Genomic DNA, 22,099 nt, shown 5'->3' on the forward strand with positions numbered 1-22,099 from the left:
CTTACCGACGGGTGGTGAGTCATGCAGCGTCGGGCCTGGAGCGTATGCGCTCCCCACGACCATCGGCACAGGCCGCTCAACGCACTTTGCCCCGATGTCGAGTGACCGGAGCGGGGCTGCGGCAAAGGCGTCTGCTGGCCAGTGCTCCAGCGACCGGCCTCTCGCCGTCGCCGCCGATCCAAAGCAGTACAGCATGGCCCTCTGTCCGGACACCCCCTCCTATAGTCTCTGCGGCCGTCTCAAGTCCGAGTGGGATAAGCAGAGCGCAGCTGCTTCTCCTGGCCCTGCCGCCTACGATGTGCCCGGATACTTCGACACGCTTGACCCCCAGCAGCAACAACGGCACCTGTGGTCGGGTCCCGTACCCGGCGTCCACTTAGGCATTCGTACAGTGCTGCCAGAGTCACGCGAGAAGGCGGGCGTGCCGGGTCCCGGCGCATACCAACTCGTGCGGTTTGGCGACGAGCTGCCCAGAGCCCGCGAACCCCTTATCACTCGAAGCAGTCGTCGCGGCCGCGGTGCCGCCGCCGATACGCCTGGCCCTGGCGCGTACGACGATCCAACGTCCATCGCCTACCGCGCCGACCAAGTGCGGAGGAAGCGCCTCTTTACACAATGCTCCACGTTTGGTGGTCGCTGGTGTAGGCGGGAGTTTCACACAGCCGGGCCCGGCCCCGCTGCGTACAATACTCTCGTCGCGACAAAGCTGCTGGAGAAGAACCAACGACACGCCCCCAGGCTCGTGCGGCGCCAGCCACCGCTGGATCGACAATCCGTCGCGGAGGCTGCTGCTGCGCGCATGAAGGTGTCCGGTCCCCCCAACCCGCAGGCCTTCCCTACGCTGCCCTCAGATTTCGACTTTGACTTCAGGAAAGGCAAGACGATCGGCGGTAAGCCTCACGAGCCGCTGGCACGGACGGCGCCTTCTCACTTGACACAGGCAGCAGACGACAAGCCGAGTGGCAGCCGTGCCTTCTGGGAGTCCCCGCCGCCGCCGGGCGGCCGCTTTGCAGCAACGCCTTTTGACCCGCAGTCGCACAGTCTTGCCGCCGAGAAGGCGGGTACCAACGCGGCACGTCTCGCGGAAGCGGGGAACTGCAAGCCGGGGCCAGGGTCGTACAATGTAGAGGTGGACCCGACGGCTCGCCGCGTTCCGGCCTCGCTGTTTGGCCGAACGCTGAGCGCCAAGTCTGTCTCTGTTGAAAACGGTGTGCCAGGCCCGGGTCATTACCGCGTCGTGGACGATACGAGTGGTAGAGGCACCATCTTCTACAAGGGCGACTTCCACCCGCGCGGTTGTAGCGGCCAGGGCGGGTCCGCTGCGGAGAGCCTTGGCGTCGGCCCAGGCGCGCACTACAACGACGACACCATGTACAGTAACAGTATCAACGGCGACCGCGCCCACAACAAAGGCTTTACGATGGGTATCCGCTACCCGGCCAGGGCCACCTATCAGCACTGCGCCCCGTACGACGAGACGACGAACATCAACTGCGTCTACGACGACGAGCTGAACTGGGTGGTGCGGCCCAACCAGCACCTGCCACTGATTCGCCGTGGCAAGCTTTAGCGGAGAACTGCCATTGGCACCATCACGTTTGTGTGTGTGCGTGTGCTGGACGATGTGTACACGCACCTTGAACATGTATTATGTGGCCATGATGACGATCACCATGTGGGTCTACTGAGGGGAAGGGGAAGGGGACGCTTGCATTGTGCTCCCCTCTTACTGTGACCTCGTTTGTTGTTGTTTTCTGTGCCTCCCAGTGGAACGTTAGTCTCACGAGTCGTTGGACCGACGGAAAATCATGCTTGTCTTTGATCAGGTGGCAGTGGTGGGGAGGAGGCAAGGGCGCGCCTCTTTTACACCTTTTTGGGTCTCGTGCACACACACACACACACGCGTGCCGACAAACACGGGACGGGGGGAAAGAGGCAGAGAAACGGAATGAATGCCGTTTTCCCTTTTTATCTGTGCATGTGTGTGTGTCTGGAGCGGACTGCTTCTACGGCTGCACCTCTCAAAAGCTGGTCGGCCTCGTAAATTCACACGAAGTGAGAGACTGTTTGAACAGGCAAACCATTCATTCCGCCCACCGTGAACCGTCCCCATGTTGCCATGCTCGCATCTTGCCCTTCTTCCCACGTTTCTCATCTCTGTCCCTTGCACCCCCCACCCCAACAGGCGCATGTTGCCACCATCGTCGTTGCTCGCCGCTCCTTCGTCCATCTTTGACACCTTCTCCTCTCTTCGGTTCCCCATCCCCGCTCCGTCAGACCGTCAGAGGGGGTGGGAGGGGAGAGGGGCACGCATCACGTACCATCAAAAAACGTACGAGGACGAGAAGGACTCGACCAAAGGAAAAAAGTCCCCACTCCAACGGAAAAAGCCGACGAAGGACGACGCAGCAGCTCGTAGAACCAAGACAACAACCACACCGAGCGAGGTGACAACAACGACCTGACAGGCGCGTGTACAGCCATTCTCATCCTTCCCTCTGTGTACGTATGCAACTAACTTATCGTTTTCGGTTGTTCCGGTAGAACGTCGCTCAGGTAGAAAGTGTGGCCGGTCAGCTACACGTTTGGCATCCGCCACCTCTCCTCTTCGCGTAGCAGAGCACCCCCTTTTTTTCCCATCTTGAGTATCATCGTATATATTGGATGCGCCTTTTGCGTCTTCGGCAGTTTGCCTTGCCCTTTTTTCTGTCGCTTCCTTTCCATGCTGCACAGCCTGCTCCCCACCACACACACACGCACACACGTCAACTTGTCCTCGTGCGTCATCCCTCGGTGGTCTCTACTGTTCACAGCATCATTATTGTATGTACAGCTCTTCGTCTGCTGTCGCTTCTGCTTTTCCTTACCGTTTGTGTGCATCCCTACACCTATACAGACACATAAATCTCTACATATACATATATATATATATATACGCCCTTCTTTTTCTCTCCCCCCACACACGCTCGCCTTGAAGGGGTGAGGGGCCTGTGTGTGTGTGTGTGTGTGTGTGTGTGTGTGTGTGTGTGTCTGCACTCTCCCGGTACACTCCTCATCCCTTTTTTGCTGTTGTTTGTGTTCTTCTTGTCTGTCTCTGTCTTCCGCTGGTTTCCTTTGTCTCTGTTGTACGTGTCTTGTGGGCTTCCCCCTTCCTTCTGCGGTCTTGTGCTAGCACCCGCCACACTCCTCTCACTCCCCACCCCCGCCCCTGCACACGTTTTCATCCTCTTACTCGCTTCGCGCTGCGTAGGCCGCGCTCGTGTCACCTTTATCTCCGACCCACCGTTCGACTGTGCTGTACCGCCTCTCTATGTGTCTTTACCTTGTTTCCTGTTACACGCACACCTCTTCTTCGACTCCTTTTGCAGTGTGGGACCTGCCTTGTTGCTACCGCTATACCGGTAAAGATGCCGTCCAGCCGTGGCGTATCCCTCTCCATTTCCTTAGCGGAGGCGGAGGTGGCCCCAGGTGGCATGCTGCGCGGTGAGGTCAAGGTGAAAGTGGACTCCTCGCACAAGAACGGCATTGTCTACGAGGCCATACGCCTTGTTTTTCTAGCAGTGGAGAAGAGCTGTGTGTGGGATGATCAGGGCGAGTTTGATGAGCTGCTGAACAAGTACACGTCGTCACGTGTCTACCTCGATCGCCACGTGACGCTCACCGGTTTCAAAACGCAGTCCGAGGATGCTGAGACCACCGCGCAGGTTCGGGAGGAGATGCTGTTCCTCCAGCACTGCGCCACTCCGTACGCCGCGGTGGCGCCCACGAAGCCTAAGAAAGACGCGTACCGCCATTACACGCGCGAGGAGCTGCTGCACGGTGCCATCCAAATGGCGGCCACGACGAAGTACACCACGGGCGGGGTGGTCGCTCCTGACACCAACGACAGCACTAATATCTGCATGGGGAGTCAGAAGCCTGTGCAAGCCGGTGACGGGCCGCGTTCGGCCGCGGCGGCCCCAAGAGGGGGTGCCACGGAAGTGGAGTTTCCCGTGCTGATGCCTGGTACCCACCGTTTCCCTTTTCTGTTTCGCCTGCCTCCCTGGCTACCGCCTTCCTTCTACTACTCCTTCGTTGGCGCCAAGGGGCAGCTGCAGTACTCGGCATCCGCCACGATGCTGTTCCCCGGCAACGGTGCCGGCTCATGGTGGTTCAAAATCTGCAAGGACACGAGCGGGGCAATGCGTGATATGGGGAAGACCTTCAACAGAGCTGCCGGCTCCGGGGCCCCCTCTGGCAAGAGGGCGCGCAAGCGACCGGGTCGCGATGAGTCGGGGGAGGGTGTCATAGACCTGGACGATGACGAAGTCGGCGAGCGCATGAATCGGCGTCTTACCAGCATGCCCGTCTACGGACCATCAGACCTCACAACCGCCATCCACTTCGACGTGCTGTCCGTGATGCCGCGTCGTCAGCTAGTGGCCGAGTACTACCAGATCGACACCCACAACCTCCATCAGCGACCGACGAACGCACCACGGGAGGCGGAGAACGCCGTTAGCAGCAGCAGCAACAGGAACGGTGCAAAGAAACTGCAAAGACGCGTTGACAAGAGCAACGATGTCGGCGACGTGAAGCCATCCGGCGTGTCTACAGGACTGCTGGAGCACCACGAGGACACGCACTTGGCCCTGTCCGCGCTCTACCAAACGTTCCGCTGCGGCTGGCTGGGGAACATGTGCTGCCTGCAGCCGCAGAACGCGATCGAGGCGGAGGTGCTCGTGGTGGGTGCGCGGACCGTGCTGTTAGCCGATGACGTCGGTGCCTTGCAGGCGCTCGGTGTACGACCGCCGATCACGTCCGACGCACCACAACTTGGCGGCCCGGCGCTCCACGCCCCCGACATTGTCCCCTCACCTGACATGGCGGTTGCGGCGCCCAATACGCCATGGCCGGTTGGCGGCATCACGCTGCGTGTGCGTGTGCGCAACTACTGCCCCACACATACAGTAGAGTGCGTGCGAGTAGAGCTGAAGGTGATGTTGGAAATCTTCAAGTCTCTCAAGACCCCGCACACTTTTCCTGGTATCTCCTACTCGAGTTTCGACTACACTATCCCCATTCCTCCTGGCAACCAGGCGCTCTTCGATGTGAGGCTCGGCCTGGCGCCGCGCTTCCGCCGGCACGAGACCGACAGCGAGTCACTCTTGCCACCGCCTGGAGTACGAACAGCTAACATGACGAGCAACACCTTTTTACAGGTCAGCTTCCCCGGCATGTACACGTACGTTGAAGAGGAGGAGGAGGCGAAGGGTGTCGTGATCATGGCAGAGACGGTGAACCTGAATGATGAGGTGCTCGAACTGCCGGTCCGGTACAGTTGATCGACGACATGTTGCGCACCTGCATACGCCACGGTCGACCTCACCAGATCCGGTCTCTGGCGGAGGCACCATGAGAGGGGAAGGCAGCGGCACGTCCTTGTCCTCAAGCTCCGCACGGCGCGCATATAGCCGCGCAGGTGTGTGCGGGGACGGCTGCTGCATGAACTCTCCATCTCACCAGCAGGGACAGCGAGAGAGGCGTGCACGTGTGGGCGTTGACAAAGGTTTCTGCTGACAGCCACAGACGCATACCCACACACACGCAAGGGCCGATGGGTCCTTTGCTGCCTCGTCCTTTTCCTCTTTTCCTCTTTTCCTCAGTTGTGCACAGAGCGACGAACACGTGATAACATTCTTCTCGCTTCAGACTCTCCTATCCCATCCCCTCCCCTCCCTGGCTCTCCACTGTTGCTCACGCGTCGGAGACACATGTCGGTGTGCGCGATGCCGAGCCTTTTTCTTTTTTGAGGGGTTTTGTGCGCCCATTGACTCGCTCGCTCGCTCTTCTGTGCTTCGTGTCTGCGCGTGTGTGCGTGTTTGTGCCACGGACTGCATCGTGTGTGTGCTTCGTGTTTCTCCCTCTCGCTGGGCGATTTGCTTCGTGATATCCTTGTGCGCACCTGTTACTCGTTGTTTCTCGTTGCGCACTGCATGGCGGTCACGGCTCTGCGCGCCTGTGATACGCCCTCACCCAGGAAACACAAGGCTAGCAACAGAAAAGCAGCTGCACGTTCCACCGACATCTTCATCAGACGGACAGGCAGACAGACGTGCGCACACACACACATACACACGGCTGCCAGTCGCTGCGATCGCAATCTATGTGGCCCATCTCGCCTTAGTTTCGATGTCGCCGACAGGGGGATGTGCTCGTGTGTCTTATCGACTTTCTTTTTGCCTTCTGCCTTCACCTCCGCCTCCACCCTTCCCCCACACGGCTCCGGCCTTCTGCCCTTTATCGAAGCACTCCTGAGACACCTCAGCAAGGTCGTCATACACGCGCACACCTGCACGCCATACATAGCAGGCAGCAGCGCTTACACTTCACACACAAACAACCCACACGTTGAGTCCCGACTCACTGGCTCTTCGTTTTTCTCTCGCCTCCGCTCCCTGTGACGGCGTTTGTGCATTCGCGATCGATGGCGTTCCGCGTTTCTGTCCGACTGGCGCGCGACACCTTTTGCCTCTCAGACACCGTCGAAGGCAGCGTCGCTGTAGACGTGGAGGGCACGTCGCACGATGTCGCGGCAGCTGCGCCGAGCGCTGTGCGTGTGGCTTTGCGCGCTGTAGAGGAGGCTGGCAAGAGGCACGCCATTGAGCACATGGCGCTGGTCACAACAGTGGCAGGCCCATCGACAGCGCACGAAGAAGCCGCGGCTGCCGCCCTCCGTGAGAGCGTGAATCGGTTCACGACGGAGGCAGCGCGCCGCCACCCGCTACTTGGTGTCCCAGTAAGCACTGACAGCACCATGCTTGTCGAGGGCGCTGCCAGTGAGCACTACACCTACAGCGCGGGTGCTGGTGCAGCCTCGAACCCCGGTGGCGTGACAAGTGAAACTGCCACCTCGCCTCCGCAGAGGTGGGAGGCCGGTGGTCATTACGTGTACCCCTTCGCGCTGCAGCTTCCCCCGTGGCTGCCCCCTTCCTACTACTACAAGCCCAGCGCCGTCAAGTCGCACATGTCGATGCGCTACACGGTGGCAGCCTTTGTGGTCTGCGGCGTGGAGGAGGCTGACGTGGATGTAGTCCCGCGGGAATTCAGGTTGCAGATGACGGTGTTGGTGCCTTGCACTCCGCTCCCGGCGAAGGCGTGGAGAGGCAGCTCTTGCACCAGTGACGGCGGCGCTGAAGGCGCGGATAAGAGGGGGACGTGCGCGTCTGCACCGCTGCTCTCCCCGGTGCGCTTTCTACTTCCAGCTGAGATCCCTCAGCTCCTGGAACGCCTCCCCGCCGCACAACTTGTTGACTTCACTGTGTTATCGGCGCTGCCGAAGCGCGAGCTGCAGCAGTGCGTCGAGCGTGTGTCGATCTCACCGCCGTTTCGCGAAAAACTCACATATCACATATACAAGTACAGCCTCGTCTTGCGCGGTCTTCTCCGCAATAAGCCGTACACCGCCGTCGACGTGTGCATCACGTACGACTCTGGTGCAGCCGTGCTCCTGTGCGGTCGCCAGCAGTCCGTCGTGCGAGGGGGTGTTGCACTGGGGCTCGCAGCACCGCACGGCAACGACTCAGGTGACGCGCCAGCTGCTCTCTCTTCTGCAGGCAGCGGAGTTGCTCCAGGCGGGCTGACTGTGATGGGGACTGTTGTGGGCGGTGAGTACAGCCGCGCCCCTCGCATCCATACGGACAATCACGGCATGGCGCCTTCACCTCTGGGTAAGAGGGCGCGTGGGCGGCAATCGCCTGCTGCGGCTGACCCACATACTGGTGATAGCGCTAACAGCCTTTGGCGCGACGGCGAGGGCGCAGGTGGCAGTCAGCTGAGTGCGTTGAGCGCGTGCACCGAGCCGGCGATTAACGGCGCGCTGCGACTGCATGTGCGTGTGCGCACTGGCAGTGTTGCTGTGAGTAAGGTGCGGGTGAAACTGTTGGAGCGGGTTCGCTGCACCAGCGCCCCGGCGACGCAGCCGAACGACGTCTACACGCTTGCCACGTACACGCATTCGGAGAAGATACATGCCAACACGTCGACTGAGTTCCCTATTGAGCTGGCGCTGCCAAAGCAGTTTCGCCACATCGCCGCAGACAATGAGAAGTACCCCCCACCCGCTGGCATCACCACCGCTGCCGTCCACACCACCACGTGGCTGCAGATCACTTTTCCCAGCCTCCACGCCGTTTCAGAAGCGCAGCTAGCGGAGAATGTCGTGTTGGTTGGCGAGGACGTGGACCTGACAGACACGGTGCCGTTCTTGCCCTGCGCGTGCCCGGTGCGAACACTATGAAGCCCGACTATTACCCCCGTGACGCATGGGTGCTCTCTCTTGGTGGGCTCTGGCCTAGGAAGGCGCCTCAGCGGCATTTATTTGCCTTCGACTGCACCCAGGTAGAGATGCACCCAACATGACGTCATTGTATACTGCTGAACAACTTGCACCCTCCCCAACTTACTGATCTTCTTTTCTTTCCCTCTGTGATATGGCCTCGTAATGGGTTTGCTTCGCTTCCTTTGCGCAAGCCTGCGCAGACCACCCTCGCCCCTCAACCGGACACGTTGTGAACGCCAGTGCATGTTTTGGAGAGGGTGGGGTGGGTGGGCGACCTCGCGACGCTGATCCTATGCCACACCCGTATCTCACTCGTATTACCTTTTTTTTCCATGCGTTTGTTCTCCTTGTTGCGCTGACAAAAAGCCGCAAAACGACGCGCGTCGGTCTTGTGCCTCCTGATCGTCTCCCCTCTCCGCCGCGCTCTCGCCCCCACACCCTCCCTCCCTGTCCTTCTTCGACGAGACTCTCTTTTTTGTCGCTGAGAGAGGCTTCATCAAAGGCGATTGCAAGAACGACGCTTCTCATCACCGCTCCTCCGTGCGCCCTCCCCCCTCCTTCTTGCCCTCACCCCTGTCTCTGCCGCTGTAACCTCTTTGTCCCTCCGTCTTGCCCTGCCCTGGTCCACACACACACACACACACAACACATCGGCATCCGATTGAACATGATCATCATCGTCCTCATCGTGGCTGCCTAGCCGACAAGAAGGCCGAATACCTCCGCAAACAGTTGTGTTTTCTTTAACACACACACACACACACACACACACACACCACCCCACATATTCGTTCGTGTCCCTCTCCTTCGCCTTCCTCTTCTGCTGCTCTACGGGGCCACCCCGCCTCTCGCCTCACTCACCGTCTCCCAGACCCGATTCCACAAGGTCAGGTAAGCGTGTCGGCAGCTGACAAGTCATTTTTCAACAACAACGAGAACACAAAAGGCGACACGCCAGTTGGCCGAGACAGGTGCAGTCCAGAGAAGAGCGTAGTCGATTATCAGGCGCGTCCCTCTCGACTCTGTCGGCTGGCGCCTCACACGCCTTCTTCTCGCCTCCACTGGCAGCGGCTGCTCCCACGGTGCCGCTCATTCGCACTTCTGTAACGGCTGGACTCGTGGCATTGATGCCTGGCGCGGACGCGGTGACGCGCCACCCGGCGGCGACCGAGAATGCAATGCTCCATCATCGCCTTCACAGCTCAGAAGGCGTTAAGAGCGGCGTGCTGCCGTCGTCGCGTGTCTCGTTGCTGGCTACCCTGTGCGGATGCCTTACGCTAACGGTGGCTCTCGTCGCGTCGGCACCTACGCAAAAGGGCGGACTTGTGGTGCTGCTTGTGTGGGCGTATCGTATGGTGCGCGAAACCATGCGCGTCTACTTGGCTCCGCAGTCGCGCTGTTCGCTGTACCGCTCTCCGAAGCCGCACCGCCACGCTCTCGCGCAGGGAGCTGTCTGTATTGCTGTGCTGTACGTCTCCCTCCTCGTCTGGCTAGCCCGTCCCGCCCGGGCTGCGTTCGTCTCATCCTCGCTGATCTCGTACTGCTCGGACTCGGGGGACGAGAATATCAGCTGCACGAAGAAGATGGTCGTGACGGTGACGGTGGAGGGGGAGCAGCTGCCGGGTGAGGAGTCCCTACTCTTTCTAAACTCCGCCACGGATATGACGGTTAATAACGGCACATCCGTGCAGTTCTCGCCGCTGCGCATCACGACAAGCCGCAGCGCCGTGCGCTACCGCTACCCGCTTTTCTATGTGCAGAACTATAACGCAAAGCCTTACGAGGCAACGGTGAAGGGCAGTCTGCTGAACCAATGCAACGCGGACTTCAACGCGGACACGGCGACGTGCGGGCTGGCCTACGACGCGGCGGGAAAGGCAATTCCGTACTCGCAGGGCTTCTGCTGTGACTGCAGCATGTGTCAGACGCTTGGCCTGTGCCAACCCGACGCGCGCGCGAACGCTGCGTGCAACGTCTTTGGCAAGTACACAACGGCCTCGTGCCTGCGCTTCGCTCAGCGGTGGTACAGCGGGTACACGATTGGCGGCTACATGACGTGGTATACAGTGAACTTGACCTTGTCTCGAAACGTCTCTGACAGCGGCGGTGCGGGCGCGGCCGAGAAGGTTGTGATGCGTCTCTCGCCGTCCAACAACGGCGAGGTGGCCGGTGAGGGGTGGGACGTGATGGCTCGCATTGTGGGCACCTACGCCCCCGTCGACCAACCCCTCGACCTTACGTCGCGCATGCTCTTCGCTCCGGCGATCCCACCGAACGACGCGCGAGTTCAGGCGGGGGCAGCGGAGTGGCTGCTGCTGCCGACGAACCTTGTCACTCTCGACGGGCGCGAGTGTGACAAGGTCGGCGTGTCGTACGAGGCCTTCGCCTCTCAGGGCAACAAGTGCAATTTGCGTCCCGGCAGCTGCCTCAGCTCCCAACTGGAGGACTACCGCACCGCCGATCTGCAGCGCATTGCCGCTGGAAACAAGGGGCAGTATATGGCCACCAGCTTCGGCGACTTCAACCTGGAGAACGACGCGGCCACGTCCCCGTACATCTCGTACCTCGCCGCCTCCCCTGCGGCAACGATGATCAGCATCACTGTCAGCGCTGACGACCTCGAGTACACCGTCGGGCTCGCCAGCGGCAAGATCATCTCCACTGACATGAACAAGCCCACGCTTCAGGCGGGCACAGCAGACGGGGTCATGACGGTGATGGTGCGCAACACGGCAGCGGTGACGGGGCGTCTCGTCGTTGGCACGCTGAACTGCTCAGACGGCGTCTTCCCGATGACGGCGCAGAAGCTCTCCCTTGCCGCACAGCAGCAGTCTGCGGTGACGTTCAAGGTCTATGTGCAAAGCTCCCACGCCTCTGGGAACGCCAGCTGCACTGTGGTGGTGCGGAATGCCCACGAGGTCATCACCGACCTTCGAGTGGTCTCGTGGAAGGTTTCCTCGACGAATTTCCACAATGGCACACAGGGCGGCTCGGCGGCCGACGGCAGCGGCGGCGGCTCGACCGAGGAGTCCTCGGCAGCGTCGTGCTTGAACTGCCGCACGCTGGATATTGCGTGTGCGGTGCGGCGACGGTGCTGGCAGCTCATTCTGTTGGACCTCTTTGTGTACCTGCTGATCATCGCCGTGATACTGTGTGTGATTTTCTTCTGGCGCGTCTTCTGCTGCTGCCTTTATCTCCTGGGCCGCCAACACCGCCGCGGCAGCGCCGGCGAGGCGGAGCCGAAGAATGAGGCCAGCCGATGGGGGGCTTACTGGAAGCGGCGCGGCGAGAGTGACGCCACTAGCTCGTCTCGCCAAACCGACCACAAAAACAGCGGCAGCTCCGACGTGCTGCTACAGGCTGCGGCACCAGTCAGCCCCGCACCACCGCCAGCACCAGCCATGATGTACGTTCCGATCCCGGTTTCCTACGAGCCAGCGCCGTTTGCGACGCGCAGCGGCGGCGAGGAGGCTGCATCTCCAGCGGCGTCCTTCACGCCTTTTCTACAAGCTCTGCCGCCGCCACCAGCGGCAGCGCACCCGCTCGCGTTGATGCCACCGCCGAGGTGGTGCCCGTACGGCAACGAGGAAGCCATCGATCCGGGGGAGGGCCCTTGCGCGACGCACGCCTTTCCGCCTCACTCCCCCATCGGCAGCTTCGCCTTTGCTGCGCCGCCGGCCTGCCCTGCCCCTCGGTATGGTGAAGAATGGAGCGGATGCGGCAGCGTAACGTCCACGTCCCCGCTGACCCCGTCGCGCTCCACACAGGAGGGCTCGCCATACAATAAGGAAGCCCGCTGCACCCCACGCGCGTTTCAGCGCAGTTGGGCATCGACACCGCGACGACCGCCATCTCCTGGGGCGCACGCACCGTACCTGTAACAACTTCTTGCCGCCCTTGCACAACTCTCTCTCACACAAAAACGTACACAGCGGGAAAGCACGCTCTGACCCCGTGCGCGCCACCTCACCCCATTCTCGCGCTGTGACAGCCGATACTGCTGATACTGTGCCCCGTCGTTTCTGTGTTTTTGATCTCCCCTTCCCCCAACATTCTCTGGCTCTGTGGTATACTTTTTTTTCGGTAATATTTGCTGCTCGCTTTCATAATTTCGTCCGTGCCTCGTCCATGGGTGTGCCGTTTACCACACATCCGCACGCTTCTTCACCTATTCTCTCTCTCTCTCCCTCTTTCTTTTTCGTTGCGCACAAACACGCGCGCGCCACCACCAACACCACACAGCCCAACGAGCGACGAGCAGCAAGAAGATGAGAGAAACGAGCATCGCTCTCTTGTTTTCCCTTGCTCGCCTGCTTGTGCCCGCTGCGGTTATCCACAGTTCTGTTACTTGTGTTTTTTTTTTCCTAGTGCTGATCGGCCTTCTCTATCTGATGCGTGTGTCTGTGTATTTCACTCTCTCCCTCTGCGTGAGTGTTGGCGTGCGTGTGTGCATTTTTTGTTTCTGTTTTGTGTTTGGATGTCCTTGACGTTCTTTCTTCGCCCCTCCTCAACTCTTGTACCCACCCACACCCCCTCCCTCCCTCCCTTTCTCGCTTGTACCTCTCTTTCTTTCTAATGAAAGCGACACACAGAGACACACACCCAGTTGCATATACGCGCGCTCTTCTTGTCTCTCTTTTTCTCTGCTCTTCTCTGCTGCGGCGGCGATTCTCACCCACGTGCCCCCTCCCCCCCTACACACACACACACACACACACGTAGCCTGCCTGTCTCTCTCTCTCTCGTTGACGACGGTCAGGACGATGTTGGCGCGGAATGGGTCGCCCTCTCCTCACGTTTCGCTCTCGGCTGCGGTTTTGTCCTTTTTGTTTCTCTAACTTTTCTTGGACCTCCTCCCATGTGTTGCTTGACGCTCAGTTCTTTGTTCGTTTCTCTCTTGATGCGGGTGTGTGCGTCTCCGTCTCTCCCCGTGATGCTTTCCAGTTTCTTTTTTCGCTCAATGACTCTCTCTCTTCACTCCCCTCGCAACCATGCGCACCTGCGTCTCTGCACCCCACCCCCTCACCCTAACCCCATGCTCTTGTGCGTGGCGAATCGTGTCTGCCGTGCTGTTGGTGGCGTAGGGATTGGCGTGTCTGGTGCGTGTTTGCGTGTGTGTGTGTGTGTGTGGCGTGCTCGGGTCGGGAAGGAGGGGATCAGATAGGCCTTTGCCAATCCGTCATCTCTTCTCCCATTCGCCGAGTCCTCGTAGGTTCTTTGTCCCCGCAACATGGGTACACCACCGAATCGGAGAGCAACGCAGAGACAAGGGGAACGAAGCAGCAGCACACATAAAATAATGCAAGGAGCAACAGGCGCGCGCACACACACACATACTTACAGACACAAGCGATGCATATATATATATATATATATATATGCATTTTTTTTGTCTATCGGTTCATGAGTAGCGCATCTCTGTCTCTGTCTCTCTGTAACAGTGTTCGATACAGGACACGCAACCACACACGCGCATGGGACACCGATCCGACTGCCGTCTTACTACGTGGAAGAGCAACCAGCGTGCGCGTCATCTGGCAACTTGACGGTACCGCACCTTCTTGTATTCCTGCGTACACAGCGGTGCGGTGACGTTTTCTTTGCTGCCAAGTGGGACAGCGAAACAAAAGACTGTTCGCCTGCCGCCACATATCTTCTGTTGTGTTTAGGCGGGCCGCGCGCACCGACGAACCCTCCCCTCGGCGTGGGGGGGGGAGTTGTTTCAGGGGCGATGGATGCCACTTACGCGGGCTTGTCACTCTCTCTACTGCAGTTGTCCCTTCTTCGCGTCTTTTCCCTGTTTGACCCGCGCGGCAACCGAGGCGCGGCACGCGGCTGCCGTCTTCCGCACTCTTCTCTCTCTCACATTCTGGGCTAGCAAAGCAAAGAGACGCACACCCCATCACAAAAACACAGAGAAACACATAAACTTAGATACGCCCACCCATCTACCCATACACACACACATATATATATATATATGAACATTCGCATATACTGCACGGACATACATAGATACGCCGTGACACGCACTACGCGCTGCACCGCTGAGAGCAAGCTCAATCCTTAGCGTCCTCCCCCTTCTCCTTTTCGCACCCCGCAACGACGAATCCACCCTTTTGCTTTTGCTTGCCTGAGCGTTCCGTTACGCGTAGACGCGCAGGCACACAGATATACACCGAAACGTTCGAGCGGTGGCTGCTATACTGTGCGTGCGGGGGAGGGCTTTGTACGTTGTCCCCACGCAGACTCGCAGCCTTCTTCCCTATCGACCATGGACTCGCGTCCGTGTGCGACCACGTCGCCATCGCGCTCCTCCGGAGTCCGCAAGTACGCTGCCCTGCTCTCAGGGCTGGAGAGAAGCTGTCGAGTGGCGCCAGCTACGGATAGCTGCTCCATTCCGCATGCAGAGTCGAGGGAGCGTTATTGTGCTGCGCCACGGCTCCACCTAGCCGAGTCACCATACTCGTTTCTTGCGCTGTCCTCGTCCGCTTCTACCGATGCGCACTCCGTGTCTTCCTCCTTTGCGTCGTATTCACCACTTGCCGCCCAGCGACGCAGCGAAGCAGCCATCACCGCTGCCCGCACGCCGTCGGCGCTGTTTGAGGTTCGCGTTCACCGACGGCGGGGAAAGTGCACCCATGGCGGCACTCGACAGGACTGCGAGGCCTTCACGCAAAACGTGCGCTGTGGGCACCCGTGCGCCTCATTCGCCACAACCTTTTCCATCGACGCACCTGCAGTGACAGTCGGCCTGCACGGTCCTCACTCCTACTCGACGCGCGCTGCTACCCCCTCGCGACCGGGCGACGCTCAGGGCTCTCGTGGTGCCGGTAGCGGCTCACACGAGGCTGGCGTAGAGACCCACTGCAGCCTCACCTCAGATGACTACCTCAGCTACTACCTTGCTCGCTATGGTGGCCGGTGCTTTCCGCAGTCCTCCTGTCCCAGCGCCCTGACAGCTCCTTCGATGGCGCGCAGAGATGACCTCTGCAACGGCGCACTGTTGCCAGCGTCGGAGTGGTCCGACTTTAGCGAGACGCTCGTGAGCATCGGGTCATCTTCCATGTGCTCCTGCGCAGCTCTTCCAGTTTTCGACAGTATACCAGGCTGCTCACCCATCATAGCGCCAGGTGACGGCGCACGGGTGGAGGCGGGCGATGATAGTGACAAGACCTGCATCTCCTCAGCGAGTGCCGCGTGCCGTCTCTTCTCCTCTCCTGCCCCATCCTTGAGTCACCCGTAGGCGTCACTGAGTGCGCTTCACTCGAACACGGGCAGATGGAAGGAGATGAAGCACTTCCGTCCCAAGCAGCTGTTGTGAAGGGGCCGGGACATCCGTGTCACAGACGACTTCCTGATTCTCTTCTTGGAACTTGCCCCCCCCCCCCACCCCACCCCACCCCTTTGCAGACGAGGAGGCATCGCTCACCGCACGACAGCGAAAAAAAGTACACAATACGCAAGCAGGAAAGAAGCAGGCATACGTGCCCATGACGCACCTCAGTGCCGTTGCGAAGGGAGGCAAGCATCTATGTGGCTGAAGTGAGCGTGAACGTCGACCAGTCACTTCTATGCCTCTGTGTGTCTGTGCCCTCACGCATGGTGAAGCACAGAAGACCCGTCGATTTCCCTTCCTCCCTCACCCCCTCCCGCCTACCTCCCTCACACGCCGACCCCTTACTCCCCACCCTCTGATTTCAACGCATCACCGTTCTCTTCTCGTCACGCCTTTCTTTTGTGCTGTGTGGTTCTACCGCAAACTACGACAGACACGAATTGCCCTGCGCTCTTGCTGGAGTGAATGTGCGTGGCTGTTCGGGCAGTGGGCCGCCAACCACCACACACGCCCGTCTTTGCGTTCTCTTTATCGGTCTCCTCTCACTCTGCGCGTCTCTGCACACGTGCCGAACGAGAAACTAGAGGTGGATGGTGTGGCCGTGTGCTGGCCGCGGTGACGGTGTCGTACATCTCTGCTGCACCCCTCCCCTTCCCCGCTTTTGTGGTCTCCCATCGGCGGGCGGGTTGAAGCACACGGCGTTTATCGATACATGTCTTGCTTTCGCGTGCCGTCTCACAAGGTCCCTGTTGCCCCCGGTCCATTTCGCGTTCGTCTGTTTTTTTTTTCCTTCTGTGCCCTTTGCCCCTCTTCTCGTCCTGCCGCACTTTTCGCGTACTTCCTGAGTTTGCCGTGCCTGCTGCCTGCTTCCCCCCTCCTCCTCCGGCACCGACGTGTACTCTGCGTGTGTGCGTGCCTGTCACTGAATGCGTCGATTTCTACACAGACATGAGCAGCGACTTTGATGAACCGGCTCCTTTTTAGCCCACCACCACCGACACTGCCGCCCGCGGCTCTGCTGCACTTGAGCGAAGTCCTGCTGCTAGGCTTCACCCTCCTATCACTGGGCTGTTGCGCATGTCGACGGGCCTCCGACCCAGCAGGCGACTTTGATGATGAGATGGAGGATCGGGGTGACAATGTGTCTCGATCTGCATCGCTGCTGATACCTGCTACCCGTCTCGCTTCTCCCGCCGAGCGGGGCTTTTGTTCAACTTCGAGCGGCACAAGCGGCGCTGGTGACGACAACGCCGTCGTGTCCGTGGGGTCCACAGAGGGTGTAAGTGCTGCTGCTATGGGCGTCGCAGCCGACGCCAGCGCCGCGCCGGCGCCGTTCTCCCCGTTGGCTGCCGCAGCTCCGCTGCTTATCCATCTCAACCGCCTCCTCCTCGAAAACAAGCTGTTCATCGCCGTGAATTGGCTCCCGCTGGTGCCGAACTGCTTGACGTACTTCTTGCGCCCATCTCAGGTGCTCTACACGTTTCTCTTCACGAATGACCACTTGGTCCTCCATGCGGTTTCCCCACGGTCGCCGCTCCCTACACCCGTGTCCTGACTCGCTCTCCACGCGCTGGCCGTCAGCGCTGCACGCCTCGCTGTCAGGTGGGCCGACGCGTGAGGCCACCTGCAAGCGCTGGGAAGAGGTCTAGAATGCGACAGGAACGACATCGGAGGTGCAGGCAAGAGACACGATGGTGTGTCGCAGCAGCAGCGGCAACCCCCCCCCCCCCGCTGTAATGGTGCCCCCGCCATCGGTGCGCTTGCCCTTCGAGAGCATCCTCAACGCCGTGCTTGAGCGCCGTCAACATGACGGAGATGACTACCACTCGCGCGGTTCCTGCGGGACGGAGCGTGAAATAGCGGACGTCCCCTTGGCAGGGGAGGACTGGGTGGCGGCGCAACGACTCTCCTCGTCCCCGACGCCGACTCTGCTGGTACGCGCACCGCCGTGGGGTGCTGGCCCAGACATACCTCTTGTGACTACTCCTCTTCAACTTACTTATTACCGCGATGCTCTTCATATTCCACAGGTACCATCTCTTCTTCGAACTTGGTAGGCTCTTCGGGTACGTGTCGGCTGTCACCTCCGTCTTTCTGTGCGGGATGGAGCTGGGGTGCATGTTAGTGCACCTGAGGCGGCGGTGGCAGCGTCGTCGCAAGGCTCAGACACGAGGTGAGGGGGCTGCTGCTGATGCTCTGTCAAGCACAGACGACGCTATGCACCGACCGAACCCGTACGGCGCCATCCAAAGGCTGCCAGTGGCGTATCTCGACGAGCACCTCAGCGCCTGCGCTACCTTGTATGTGTGGACGCTCCTCGAAGGGGATGTGTTGTGGGTGTTGCACACGGCATTGGTACGGTGGTACGTGTGCTCGCTCGCCTTCATGGTTCTCTCACTCCTCAAATGCCTTCGCGTGTTCTTCTAGTGCTCAGCGGCATCAAGGAAAGGAAAGCGAGCACGCAAAAGACCAAGCAATCACACCGGCTCCTCCCCCCTCCCAAGAGGAGGCGGGGCGGGAGAGAGCGAAAAAGAGAAGAGGGTGCGCCCTCGCCCCTAGGTTCAGCGCCTGATGCACTTTGCGCGCTGCTGTCGGTCTCTCCATGCAAGGGCAGAGGATACGGCACAGGAGCGGCGTGCAGCAGCACCCCTCCTGCGGCATGCAGCACTCGTCGGTGGACAATGACCACTTTCTTCTGCCGTTGTTTTCCCCCCTTCCTTTTCAGGTTTTAGCTTGCTGCCCCTGACGAGACCCTCGCACCTTGTCTGCCCCGCGTGTCCATTGTCTTTTATGAGCACCCACTCCCACCCACACGCATATATGTATACGCATATCTCCACACGCACGAGCAGCAACTATACGCCCGACCGGTCGTAACTCTGCACAGTCCAGCGAGCAGACGAGACGGAGCAGCAACCGAGTTTTGCTTGTGCGAACGTCATCGGCATACCTCTGCCGCACATCCGTGCGTGCAGAAAGCGTAGGTACAGAGCACAGCAGCAACAGCTGCTGCTGCTCCTCCTCCTCCTCCTCCTCCTCCCTCTCCCGCATTCCAGATCGCTTCCATTGGAGGACCACTGCCCATCGCCTGGCGTGCGACGGGCAAAAGGAAAAGCAAATCAAAAGCTGTGGCGTCGCCTTACTGCATCTTCCTTCGTTGCCTCCCTGTTTTTGTGCGTCTCCAGGTAAATACACACCAACAGGAATCGCGAGCAGAAGGGGGGCGGCGGCGGCGGCGCTGTCCACACGACGCGGAAGGAGAGACAGGTACGAGAAAGGGCTCATCCAGGCGCCCTTCCACTGGCTCATTCGCACAGACGTTCGTGACTGCTTCGTTCTCTTTTTATTTTTGTTTGCGTTTTTCGTTAGTCCTATTTTCAGATTAGTGTTCGCCTCTTTTCGTAATTTTCTGCGTCTGTGCGTCTCTGTGTGTGTGCGTGTGTGTGTGCCGGTCCATCCGCGTGCCTGCGAGTGAGTGAGCGCACTTGGCTCTCTTTCACTTTTTCTGTGTATTGGCATTGCGTCTTGTTCTTGTTGTGCTGCACATCTCTCTTGTCGCGCACCGGCTGCTTCTGCGTACAATCTCATCTCCCCATATTATCCTTCCTCCTGTGCCTGCAACGTCGCCTCCTCCCTTTTTGCAAATCCGCGCTGTCGCGCCTCCACGTGACCCAATTGCGTCAACCCCCAGAGGAGACAATCGAACTGAAGGAGAGGAGAGGGGAGAGAAAGCGGTCATCATTTTTGCCGTGTCTTCCTTATTCCTTTCCGTCTACCTGTGCCCCCCCCCCTCCTCTCTCCCTCCCCCCACGCTGCGACGGCTTGTCCCCCTTCCTCTCCCTCTCTGCAGTGCGTGGTTCGTTTTCGTTTTCTCTGTTTGCTTTTGCGCGTTGTGTCTTCTTCATCGAAGCATTTGATCTCGCGTTCTTCTCATATCCTCCCTCCCCCCTCCCCCCTCCCCCTCTCTCTCCCCGTTTTTCGCTTGTTGTTCTGGCGCGCGTGCGTTCCCCATTTCGTGCATGCCGCCTGCCATTGGCTGGTGGGGTGCATCATCTTATTGCTCGTGAGCGAAACAAGTGACACAGAGACGCACAGAGAACAAGGAAACACACACACAAACACACACACACACACACACACACACACACACACACACACACAAAGAACGGAAGCCGTCTCTTCCTGTTGTGCCCCTCAGGATTTAATCGTGCTATTCGCATCTGCTTGCTCTTTTTATGTAGTATCAGTTGTTGCTTTCCTTGTTGCGCTCCACCACTTCGCTCTCGGTGTGTATATATCGACCTGTCCAGCTGTCGATGTGTGCGTGCGCTGGTGCGTGTGTGTGTTATCGCTTCCATCTTTGTTGTTGTTACTGCTGTTGTTGGGTCATTATTGTTCGCTGAACTCTTCACGGCACTCTTGCTTCTCTCCGCTTTCCTTTTCGGTTTGATGTGTCTGCTTGCTTGCTTGCCTTTCCGGATTATTGCCTCGAACGTGCGCTGTCTTTCCGCCTCCTCACCTGGTGCCCCCTCTCGACGAGGTGTCGTCTACAAGGTAACTCTCGCACGCACGACGCACACGGACAGCAGGTAACACGGTGACCGTCTCCCTCGTATGCTGGGAAGTGATATTGGTTTCTCTGCTTGTACGAGTGAACACGGGAGAGCTACGCTGCGGCGGACTGTGGGGTACGGGTGCTGTTGAGCAAGGAGACAAGTGTTCGGGAGGGAAAGAGTGGGCCGGCGTGTCTCTCGCGGTACTCACTAATACACACGTGCGCAAAAGACGGCCCAACATATTTGGAAGCTGCCAAGCGCAATAAGATTAGCCGTATCCAACGAAGGCCAACTTTATGCGTGCTTACCACACATGCTCATACACGCGCGTTTGTGAAGAAAACCAAAAAAAAAATACTAGGCAAAATCTAGAGGAGGAGAGGGCTGGGAAGCCGCGTGGGCTCGCATCCCCCTCGCGCTAGACGGCCTCTGCTCCGGCACGAACCACTGTCATTCAAAGAAACAAGGGAACAGGCAAAAGCAGACTAAGAGAACGGGGAACAAAATAACAGTACGCGAGGCGAGCGAGTGACTCTTGTATTTGCGTTCCGCCGCGCTCCACACCTCCGCTGCCGTTATTGACGTCAACGTGTGGCGAGGAAAACAGAACATTGCACTGCCACCGCTGCTCGACGCGCTTCTCTTCGGCGTGCTGCTTTTTCAGCCAACTCCTGTGCCTTCGGCCCTCTCCCCCAGCATCGTATCAACACTCCTCTGCCGGTATCGTGCCGTCATTGCCGCTCGTTGGCCTCACCTCACGTTTCTCTCAATACACAAACGCTGTGTGCGCCGTCTCCGGCGGGAGCGTCTCTCTGTTGGTGCGCGTGCGTGAGAAAGGGACAGAAGGGGGAGGGGCCCGAGAAGGAAGCGTTGGCTCTCTTCGCTTCACACGTTGCCATTCTTCTCTCTTTTTTCGTTTCGATCACCCACTTCTTTTTGTATTGTTGCACTGCACTCCTTGTCTTCCTCGCTCCCCCCTTTTTTTTTGCCCACGCGTGCGCCTCTGTGTGCCGTCTTTGCCCCGTGTCCTTCACAATCTCTCGCGTGTGCACGGCAGTGCTTGAGGGTCTTGTGCACCCCGCACAATTTGTTGGTAGTCGGCACATAAGCGCGTAACAGCGCATCTGTGTGGGCGTGTGTGCCAAAGAACTCTACGTTGAGAGACATACCCATATAAGGCCCCGGGTAGCCGTCTCATTCGACGCAGCGACAAGCCGAGTCTGAGAGGAAGAGTGCGCCGGGACGTGACGCACACTCACAGACGCAAAATCAAGGGGTGCCGGTAAATTTTCTTTCTGCCGCCTCTCGCTGTCCTTGTCCTTGTCTTTGGCGACGCGGCTTCCACGGAAGCCACTGCCGTCACATAATTGGGTAGCGGGGAAGTGAAGCTTGCACACACACGCATACACACACAATAGACACGCGCATACGGAGGCAGGGAGCTGAAGGAAAAAGAAACCAAGATCGAGGAGACACGCGAGACAGCCGGGCACGTCTGGCTGGAGTTGCCGTGCGCGCGTGTGCCTCTGCACGGACTACGCTGTCTCTCTTTTCGCCTTGCCTTCCCACCACCACCACCACCACCGCTCAGCTCTCTCTCTCTCTCTTTTCGTTGGCTACGTGTAGTCCATACGCGCCTGTTTCCCTCTTTTGTTGTTACTGTATATCGCGTTACGTTGTCGTGTGCTTGCCGTGTCCTTTACAGGTTTGCCTGTGTGTGTGTGTGTGTGTGTGTGTGTTCGTTTTTTTGTGTGTTGGAGGAATTATTTCCTTGCGGCACACGCAGCGAAAATCAACAACACAACAACCCAACAACACGCACATCCCAGGCAAGCCGCTCCCCCCTCCCTCCCTCTCGCAGAGCCACGCGCAGCGCAACACGGC

At 59.1% G+C, this 22,099-nt stretch overlaps 6 protein-coding genes across 6 annotated transcripts; all 6 read left to right on the forward strand.

Moving 5' to 3' along the window:
• Positions 1-94: 94 nt before the first annotated feature.
• LMJF_35_0430 (conserved hypothetical protein) lies at positions 95-1,570 on the forward strand (the record flags this gene model as incomplete). Its single annotated transcript, XM_003722392.1, has 1 exon — positions 95-1,570. One exon carries the CDS (start codon positions 95-97, stop codon positions 1,568-1,570), a length of 1,476 nt encoding a protein of 491 aa, XP_003722440.1.
• Positions 1,571-3,407: 1,837 nt separating this feature from the next.
• Positions 3,408-5,324, forward strand: LMJF_35_0440 (hypothetical protein; the record flags this gene model as incomplete). The annotated part of the gene is made up of 1 exon (XM_003722393.1): positions 3,408-5,324. The coding sequence occupies one exon, from the start codon at positions 3,408-3,410 to the stop codon at positions 5,322-5,324; it is 1,917 nt and encodes a 638-aa protein (XP_003722441.1).
• Positions 5,325-6,466: 1,142 nt separating this feature from the next.
• On the forward strand, positions 6,467-8,278 carry LMJF_35_0450 (hypothetical protein; the record flags this gene model as incomplete). The annotated part of the gene is made up of 1 exon (XM_003722394.1): positions 6,467-8,278. One exon carries the CDS (start codon positions 6,467-6,469, stop codon positions 8,276-8,278), a length of 1,812 nt encoding a protein of 603 aa, XP_003722442.1.
• Positions 8,279-9,447: 1,169 nt separating this feature from the next.
• On the forward strand, positions 9,448-12,201 carry LMJF_35_0460 (conserved hypothetical protein; the record flags this gene model as incomplete). The annotated part of the gene is made up of 1 exon (XM_003722395.1): positions 9,448-12,201. One exon carries the CDS (start codon positions 9,448-9,450, stop codon positions 12,199-12,201), a length of 2,754 nt encoding a protein of 917 aa, XP_003722443.1.
• A 4,422-nt stretch (positions 12,202-16,623) lies between these two features.
• LMJF_35_0470 (conserved hypothetical protein) lies at positions 16,624-17,214 on the forward strand (the record flags this gene model as incomplete). Its single annotated transcript, XM_003722396.1, has 1 exon — positions 16,624-17,214. One exon carries the CDS (start codon positions 16,624-16,626, stop codon positions 17,212-17,214), a length of 591 nt encoding a protein of 196 aa, XP_003722444.1.
• A 455-nt stretch (positions 17,215-17,669) lies between these two features.
• On the forward strand, positions 17,670-18,086 carry LMJF_35_0480 (conserved hypothetical protein; the record flags this gene model as incomplete). Its single annotated transcript, XM_003722397.1, has 1 exon — positions 17,670-18,086. The coding sequence occupies one exon, from the start codon at positions 17,670-17,672 to the stop codon at positions 18,084-18,086; it is 417 nt and encodes a 138-aa protein (XP_003722445.1).
• Positions 18,087-22,099: the final 4,013 nt, after the last annotated feature.

The sequence above is a fragment of the Leishmania major genome, chromosome 35 (genome assembly GCF_000002725.2).
Source record: "Leishmania major strain Friedlin complete genome, chromosome 35".
Classification (NCBI taxonomy): Eukaryota; Euglenozoa; class Kinetoplastea; order Trypanosomatida; family Trypanosomatidae; genus Leishmania; species Leishmania major.